This window comes from Physella acuta, unplaced genomic scaffold, assembly GCF_028476545.2.
Source record: "Physella acuta isolate Inbredline_101_S28 unplaced genomic scaffold, ASM2847654v3 ptg002231l, whole genome shotgun sequence".
Taxonomy (NCBI): domain Eukaryota; kingdom Metazoa; phylum Mollusca; class Gastropoda; family Physidae; genus Physella; species Physella acuta.
Genome location: NW_026733731.1, coordinates 1 through 9,962, shown reverse-complemented (window position 1 = coordinate 9,962; position 9,962 = coordinate 1). Strand labels below are relative to the sequence as shown.

The 9,962-nt window shown below is 34.5% G+C and overlaps 1 protein-coding gene across 1 annotated transcript; it reads right to left on the bottom strand.

Annotated features, from left to right (window-relative positions):
• Window positions 1-958: 958 nt before the first annotated feature.
• LOC131932618 (uncharacterized) lies at window positions 959-9,526 on the bottom strand (the record flags this gene model as incomplete). Its single annotated transcript, XM_059289551.1, has 5 exons — window positions 959-1,071; window positions 2,741-2,966; window positions 3,604-3,794; window positions 5,787-6,003; window positions 9,311-9,526. Coding segments are annotated over 5 exons (963 nt in total), but the record flags the coding sequence as incomplete, so codon positions are not given.
• Window positions 9,527-9,962: the final 436 nt, after the last annotated feature.

The following is a 9,962-nucleotide window of genomic DNA, read 5'->3' as shown; positions in this document are numbered from 1 at the left end:
ATTCAATATTTTAAGAAAATATTTCTTTTTGAATTCAAATATGTTATGTTCCTTGAACTTAGATAACATTTATCAAGGTACTAGATAATTTTTAGATACATTCATGAAAACTTTTTTTTTATTTTCAGCCAATTTTCTTTAGAAAAATTTAGTTTTTCATTTTATTTCCATTTTAAGAATTCCGAGGAATTGCGGATTTTGCTTGCTTCGTGCTTCAGTCTGCGTAGATACTAGCTGTTATCCAGAGGTACAAGCTTAGGGTTCAACATGGTGTGTTCTTTCGAGAAAATTGTTAGCGTTATCAATCTTGGGTAAGAGGTCAAATTTAGTAAGAAACATCGTTACCCATTAAAGGAGGGTGAAACATTTCTAAAATCAACACAAATTAAATAAATAAATCTAAAAAATGAAATAAAGAAAAATAGTGAATTTTGGAGTCCGTGAAAAAGGAAAGACAATGTAAATTAAGAGGTTGATCGACAATCCTTACAAAGTAAGTGGAACTTATTCTACTTTCGGTTTCTCAAAAGCCTACAACTTGCGTACGCCTACTGTTTCTAATAGATAGACAAATTTTCATATTTAAGTAAAATATCTAATATACATGAGCGAGAATAGTCTTAAAGGAAGAAGATCATTAAAAAGATTGTATTTGAAGTTATAGTATTTTCACTAATTGAACATTGACATTCGGGATAGTAATTGAGTGCTCTACCGCACTACCACCACATCTCTTTTAAAAAGAGATTAGTAAATAGTAGTATCCCTACATTCTATACGTGTGTATTCTGCAAGTGCATTATCAAACGGTTAATAAATTTTAAACTGTTATTCATTTTTAATACATTCTTGTATACAGTAAAACAATACAGTAACGGGTATAGATTTATAGTATTATTAAAATAATTAATAAAAGAAAAGTCTATTGCCTTAAAATAAAATAAAAATAAACTTACTGTTAAAGAAGGTAATGATAGGCCAACGCCATAATACACAATAATAAACCAAAACCCACATACTCTGCAACAGTATAGTTTCGAGAAGGCGGCAGTCTAAGTGTGGTCCCATTAGCTGTAAGAGAAAAAAAAAACATTTTTGAAAAGAAGTGTCACGCTTAACTAATGTAGTTTTTACTAAACCTGCCTATGTATGCAAAGTTAACAAAAAAAGTGGTATTCTCAAGACCCAAAAAATAGCGATAGCATTATAATTGTGCACAAAGTACTATGCGATTTTGGTGAAATATCAAACCTCTCAAGTTTTACAACCTTCAGGATCCACGACAATATTTTCTGTACACACAATTGCGGAATATGATGATTGTGCTGAATAAGTAACATCTCCTTACCGTCTCGTATACGAATATAATGGATGCATTGTAATCGTAACAAAAAAATCTATATGGCGATTTTACTTACAGTTTTTGACGTTTTACATCTTTTAGGATCCGGACAATCTTACTTTTGTAATTTATTCGTTTAATTTGGTTTGAAGAAATTCCTTTTGTAAGTAATATCTCGAATGGTTGTGTATTTTTTAAATTGATTTCTTGCCTATTCCCGGTAAGCGGAAGTGGTACATAATCAAACGCCGGTTTTTCTCCTTCTTCTTGGAAGGGATCGAGCCTTATCTACCACAAGGATCGAACTCGAGACTTTTTTCTAATTTATCAATCATGAGCTTTAGCCGTATCGACCACGCCTCCATCACAATTAAGGATACGTGTCAACTTGTTATGCGCCATTGAGGCCATTGACTCCGATTTCAGCCTGCTTTTCTTTTTGGATTTGCTTCCATAACCTTTGTCCAACCAAGAACAAACTACAAGTCAGCAGTTGTTAGATGTTTGAGTTGTCTCTCCTAGAAGAGTGGCTGTCCCCAGCTAACGAGCCTCATCTGCCTGAGGGTTCAAACTCGAGACTTTTCGGTTTAGCAACCATGAGCTTTACCGACTTGACCACGCCAACCCCGGTTTTTCAAAAGTCTATAACTTTAAGATAGGTGGATGCATTTTCAGAAACCCGGCGTGGTTCTATTCTCGTTTTCTTTTACATATTTGAATTGATAAGATAATTCTCAACTACTATATTCAATACAAAAATATGAAAATGAGTGTAATCGATGGTTTCCAAAAAGTTTTAAGTTTTCAAATTGTGACTATATGTTGATCGCTTTTTTAACATTTTTGAAACAAAATTAGTTTGAATACAGAACTTTCAAGCCTATCGAAGCAATTGAACCGTATAATTGAAACTATTTATTTGTGCAACTGTGCCTTTTTGTGTGCTATAGTATTTTCGGCTGATGAATTCTTAGTGTTATGCTAAATTTAAATTAAGGGAGACCTGAGTGTGTCTAGATTTCATAAAATTTGATGTTTAATGTTAAAATAAGTAAACGTGTTTTTGTCTAAACGTAATGACATGGAGTCCAGATTTCGTAAGAAGTGGTGTAATATTAAAACAAGGTTAGACGTGTGTTTGACTATAATTGGAAGTTAAACACTTTTACTTGGGCTGATGAGGCTCGTTAGCTGGGGACAGCTATCTCGGAGATAACACTCCAAAATCAAACAACTGCTGCCTTGAAGCAAATCCAAAAACGAAAAGCAGGCTGACATCGGAGTTAATGACCTCAATGGCGCATAACCATTTGACACGTATACTTGAATGTGTTGGAAGGGATCCCTTCCAACACTAAAAGTTAAGAACGAAGAAGATGAAACACTTATAAAATTTACCAGATAAATAATGACATCCTTGGTTGTACCTCTTCATATTAAGGTCGGTGAGGTAGGCCGCACCACAACAAAACCAGCCAGAGTCCGAGAGTTGAAACTCACTGATATTGATCCCTATGTAAGAAGACCGGTTTAGTGTAGCGATGTTAGATGCTAGTTGTAGGTCACTTTTTATATATATCCACGTATGGTTTCCACTACGCTTGTTTATCTGAGTTAACATGTTCTAGAGGTTGAGAAATTTAAAAAAAAATTGTTAACATAACAATAAATAAATAACGTGATGTTATTACAGGCTAACAGAACACAGGAGATACGGTAATTGATAGTGGCTGGAGCACGTCCATTGTGTATGCGTCCAATTGATGTGGGTATTCCTTAATGGAAAATCAAACTTTGACAACAAATCTGAATTAAAGACATAATAAATGTGTAGTGGTTTCTCTGAATAATAGATACATAAATTATTAAACCCAATGTCAAAAGTAGCTATGCTTTAAATCCATTTTCGTGCTTTGACATTTCATTCTGTGCTCTTTCTGGGTAGAAATATTATAAACAAAAATCGACCTCTTAGGTTCGAAACCCATGACAGAGGTAAAATAATCACCAGACCTAGGGTAAAATACCTAAAACAGTGTTATTTTAGCTGTTTATACGCACACACTAATTAACACCACTGAGCTATTTCGACTCATAATTAATAATTTATAATGATTTAAATACAAAGCTCGACGAAACAGAATGCTTACTACACAAAATGGATATTTAAATGCTTAAGAGTAAAGAAGAAAACATATAGTTCAAGTTATATTTTTTTTACAATGCAATACATAAGCCAGCATAAAACATAAATACATTACTGTATTATTTTCAGGGTCTCTTGAAATGGCGTAAAGGCACGTTTCGTTTGATTCATCGCTTTTCCACGATAACTTGATAGATTCTAATTCAGACACTTCTGCGGGAATCATTGCTAGGTCAGCGTTACAGAATACCGAAACAGATTCTCCTGGCATGGCCAAACTGGGATGAAGGATGGCTTTCTGACCAACTGTTGGTACAGATGATAACAAGGAAATTTAACAAATTTTATATTTTTAAAGGTAAACAAACATTGAAAACATATAAAGAAAGAAAGAGAGAGAGAGAGAGAGAAAGCAGCGAGAGAGACAGAGATAGGAATGTACATATAAATATATATATATATATATATATATATATATATATATATATATATATATATATATATATATATTAAGAGAGAGAGACAGAGACAGAGAGAGAGAGAGAGAGAGAGAGAGAAAGAGAAAGCAGCGAGTGAGATGGAAACGGATAGGAGTTTACATAGCTAAATTCGAAATACGACTGGTCTGTTTTGACCCATTTCCAGATTTTTCCCGGAAGCGGCGAATTTTTTGTGACACCCATAGGCGTTCTTCTACCACCTGACAAAATATCAAGTGGCATCGTTCGGCAAAAGTTTTTTCTCGTTATAAAGCTCGTATAAAGAGAATTTCATTAGCGGTCACTTTTTAGCCCTCGTGGAGCAGGCAATCTAGCTCCGTTGACTCGGGTGTTATTTTATCCGAGTTTACGCCATGGGATTCGTGGCGAACAAAACGAAAGTTGTTTTGCGTTGTACCTTTATCTACTTCTGCCCAAATAAAATTAGTACTACTAGTGGTAGTAGCAGTACCACTGACAGTTACAGGCTCATCCTGTCCTGTTACAAAAGTATTAGTACTAGCAGTATTAGTACCAGCTTTCCTTTTTTTAGGCATGGGTCCCTTACCCTTCCCTGCAGAAGGTTTGCCACACCCACTTTTGTTGTTATCACAATCACTATCAGTATCACCACTACTACCAGATCTATCACCCTCACTGCTTGATGAATAATTATTATCTTCATCAGATGATAAAACCGATGTTTCTTCATCTGAATCTAAATTATTCATCCACTCATCAAGCATAACGCGTGCTTTTTCAGCACAAAATCGCTTGAGTGGGCGTTGGCCTGAGGGACCTGATTCCATAACGAATTTTAAAATGTAAACACAAAGTTTAAACTTGAATAAAACACACGTGAAACACTCCCAGTGCAAAATTTTTGAACCGAAAGAAAGATCCGGATGTCGTGTATTTAAAAACATGGATTTGAATAAGTTAGTTTAAATATTGGACTGAATTTTTGCATGAAACAAACACTAGGGTTGCAAAGCCGGAGACTCCGGCTCGCGGGCCTACGGTGAAGCTGGCGCGAGCCGGAATCTCCGACTCATGGGACGGATTGTGTTAAGTCGAACGGACAGTTTTTCCATACGGCTTTGCCATTTACCTAGGAGCATGCCAAAAATTGGCCGAATGTACAGAGAATAAGTACCCTAAAACTGTGTTGAAATTTTCCTGTTTTTCATATGAAAAACAAAGATTATATATGGAAATACGACTGGTCAGTTTTGACCCATTTCTAGATTTTTTCCCGGATATGCCGAGTTTTTTTCTGTCACCCCTAGGTGTTCTCCTACCACTTCACAAAATGTCAAGTTTTTTTTCGTAATACAGCCCATATAAGGCACCGGTCAGTCAAAATCAGTTTTGACCCTCTCTCCGTGGACTTTCCGGCCGACCGGCACCGGCATTCGTGAAGGATCAATGCAAAATTTGAAGCGCCTATGTGGGCGGAAGTGCCCAATCGGGCACCTGACCACTTTGCTATATATATATATATATATATATATATATATATATATATATATATATATATATATATATATATATATATATATATATACAGAGAGAGAGAGAGAGAGTGAGTGGGTGGGAGAAAGAAAAAAAAGCAGCGAGAGAGAGGGAGACAGAGATAGGAGTTTGCATGTCTGAATTTTTGTCATCAATGTATATCCAATCAAATGATATCTTTTCAAATTTCCACTGTATTCGTGCAACTGTATGTTTAATAAAATGACAAATGCAAGGTTCATCTAAAACAATCAAATAACTACACATTCTGTGTACGTGTTTTTAAGAATTATCCCTAACTTACCCGTAACATTCTCACATCTTTTTGCTTTTTTTAAAAACGCCTGTGAGTCAAAATATTCCGCCTTGCAACAAAATTCATCGTCATTCGAGTTGTCATTTCTCTCTACTTTCAATAGTAATTTATATTTGTTTGTATCAAAAAAAATATCTTGATTTTCTTGTTCTTCCCAATAGCGAAAAGCTTCCCACTTTTTGGTGACTTTTATCGTGTTGGAGTTCTGGAATCGAAAAAAAGATGTTTTTTTTGTATAAATACAAAAAAAAAGATTAAAACATATGCGTCAAAAGCTAACTGGTTTAATATTGTTTGACAGCAGCTTTCAGCTAAGCTGTATATTACTATAAAAGAGCCTTTTCTACAAAATAGTATGAAAATGTGTTGTATACGGTTTTTGATGTGTGTCTTATATTAAAAGAAAATTCCCGATTTTATGATTTAAATAATTATAACTTTTTTACAGTTTACTAGTAAAAATGAACAACACAAATTTAATATGGATGTCATACACTCTTCATAAATGACATCTATTTAATCAACAAAACATTGAATATAAAATTAATTTACTACAGCGAAGTTTTACTCTCTACGAAAAGTTTGTTTTATATCAGTCATCATATTGTAAATTGACATCACTGGAAAGCTGAATTGCTCATGTGTTTGATAATCGTATTTTCCGTCATCTTGGAAACTTACAATCGGCTTTAAAAATTACGTTTTGCTATTTTTCTCATTTCGCAGTTTTTTTATCACTAAATAACCAACTACTGTTTTGATTTAATGTTAAGACAAAAAGATTTATTGGATGCGAAGCAACAAATTTCGATAGTATTGTTTCTGCACCAAACATATAATTCGTTAAACACATATGATTTTTAAACAATAGGCCTACCAACTGTTTACACGTATTTAAATAACAATGGATTAAAAAAATCAAAATCTTTTCAGATTTAGAATTTTAAAAATGTATTTCACTATAGGCCTATTCTGCAGACAATTTATAAAAATATTACAATAATTGAAAACTATCGGAATTTGTTTGTATTATTGTCTGAAATATTTTCTTTATCCGCGAAGAAAGAAAAAAAATCTCCTGTTCAAAAATCAATGTGTGTGCTTCTTTTGCATTTTAAAGCTAAATTTGTGGCCATCTAAAACATATGCAAAGGATTTCTTCGTTTATTGTATAACTATTTTAAACGGTTGAGGGAGAAATAGGCACTATGTTGATAGTGTTGTCTTTTTCTTTAAACCAAAACCAAAATAACCACTTCAACTTCAAATTTAACAGGAAATGAAAAATGTTGTTGAAAACGGATTTTCATCCAGAATCTGCATTTTAACCGGATTTAACCTTGATCTACACATAGTCATATCTCAAAAACTTGCTCTAACTTGACAAAAGTCTCAATTAGAGATTCTCTCAGAGGTTTAGACGTCAACCGTCTCCTATTGTGAAATATAATGTACGAGCCGGCCCGCGGCATAACATACGCCGCTATTTAGTTGTTGTTTTTTGCACTTATCAGTAAATCATAATGTGTGAATTCGACAGTACCAATGCTGACACTGAAAATATTTCTTTAAAACACTATAAGTAGCTCGTTAAGGAACATAACCCCCCCTTCCTCCCCCCCCCCCCCCCCCCCCAACGTTTAAAATCGTTTCAAACTAAATTATCTGCCCCTAATAGCCGTCACTAAACCCGGCTCCACGAAGGTAAACATAGCGTGAACCACAGCTCACTAACACCATGTAGGGGTGGGGATGGTAGGGAGCGCGTTTACAGCTTGTTTTCTAGCGTCTCCCAGAAGAGAATTATATATACGAGCCGGCCCGCGGCATAACATACGCCGCTATTTAGTTATTTTTTCTACTTTTTAGTAATTCATAATTTGTGAATTCGACAGTACCAACGCTGACACTGAAATTATTTCTTTAAAACACTAACCCCCCCCCCCCCCCCCCACACACACACACACACGTGAAAGCAGCCTCCTCTTAATTACCTCCTCTAAGTTTAAAATCGTTTCAAACTATATTATCTGCCCCTAATAGCCGTCACCAAACCCGTCTCTATGATTGTAAAATGTAAACAGCGTGAACCACACCATGTGAGGGGGTGGGGGGTGGTTGCGATAGAGAGGAAGAGAGGGGACTGTAAGGCGAGGTTGCAGCTTGTTTTCTAACGGCTCCCAAAAGAGAATTATATATATATATATATAGATTTGGAAATTACACTTTTACCAGTGTATGCCACGCTACCACCGAGCATTTTGAAAGAAACACTGGTCACATTTGTAGATCAAACAGACTAAAGGTAGAGCCCACTTCTATAATTAGACCCGTTTCCTAATCTCGCCTCGCCGATAAACGTCTCTCACAAAGACAGTGTTTCTTTCAGATTTTTTTTTCCGTGGATGGATCACTTGAATTTTATTTTGTCTGCATCACTCTTGATGCTTACTAACGTATCCAAGCACTTTTAAAAAGATTAAAATTTAAAAATGTTCAAATGCGGTCAACTATTTAATGACTTTTTACGTTAGCTTAATCATTAATGATTACTAATACATACATTAATGACGTCTGATTCTGCAGTTTATTTTAGAAATGGAAAACATTTGTATCAATAGTAGGTGTGAGGGTAATTCCACAACCTATTGAAATTCCCCTTCATATAGTGTTTTTTCTCTTTAATTTAATTTTTACTTTAGCCTATAATTTCAATGTGAGATTTAAAGCCAATAACAATAAGATTATTAGCATTATATAAAATTAGTAGTTAATAAAAAAAAAAAAATTTTAATTTCAGTATATTCAGATATAATCAGCCCAAAATATCTGCTAAAGACGTGGATTTTATGAAAACGGTTGTAGAAAAGGCAGTAAGTTGTTAAATGGGCATTTTCTTCTTCCAGTGATCAAGAGTAGCTGCCCCTATACAAGTCTTTAGAGTTGTCTGCACATTTTCAAATTAGCTTTTTTAAATAAAAAAATGATTACTGTATGGTGTAGAATTGTCGCACCTTCCTTTTTTTCGTAAAAAAAATAAACATCAAAAACTGTTTTTGTTTTAAGAATTTTCTATGTATTATTTTACCATCATATAAATATATCGTGTGCAAGTATACACCTTATAAAGTAATGAATTAGTGCTTATACATGATTTTTTTATAAATAAAAAAAGTAGTGTGTGGAATTACCCTGGGTTACTCTAACAAGCAGTGGCGTAGGCAGGGGGGGGGGGGGTTAGGGGGGGTCATAACCCCCCCCCCCCCCCCATAGACCCTTCGGTATATAGAAAAAGTATGAGGGGGGGTGCAAATCGAAAGTTTAAGGGAGGGGTGCAAATCGAAAGTTTGAGGGGGGGGTGCAAATCGAAAGTTTGAGGGGGGGGGTGCAAATCGAAAGTTTGTCCCCGGGTAAAAATTGGAACCCCCCCCCCCCCCCTTGAGACTGCTAACAAGATTAGCCACAAACGGACGTTGCGAAGGAAATAAAAGCTTGTAAAAACAAAAACTAACCGTCAATCCGTATGTTAGATCACCACATACATATATCAAATACAAGTAGAATCCATCCATAGAATGCCAGGATAATTCAAGGCTGTGTAACCCTTTACTATTCTCAGCCACCCCGGCGAGGTGTGCGTCACAAAAAGCAACAAACGAATCACCGGCCAAAACAATAGGTGGTGCTATTGACTTGTGTATAGCTGCGAGATAAACAAAAGTGGTCGTCTTAAAAACATACAGAAAAATGCAGATAAGACTAATTGCAATGTATTTAAAATAAAGTTTTTCCTTTACAAGTTATGATACGACTTTTGTACATTTTGTTTTAAGTGTTGAAAATACATAAAGGCAAACAAATGTATTATAAATAAAAGAGCATATATATATATATATATATATATATATATATATATATATATATATATATATATATATATATATATATATATAGTATATATATTGTGTATATATATATATATACATGCATATATATATATATATATATATATATATATATATATATATATATATATATATATATATACATACATATATATTTATATATATTGTTACGACCCCTTGAGGTTTTTAACTGATCTGAACCTATCGGATGGGAGCGACCTGTAGCACTTAAACTAAGAGCGCAGGTGACTAGCGCTTC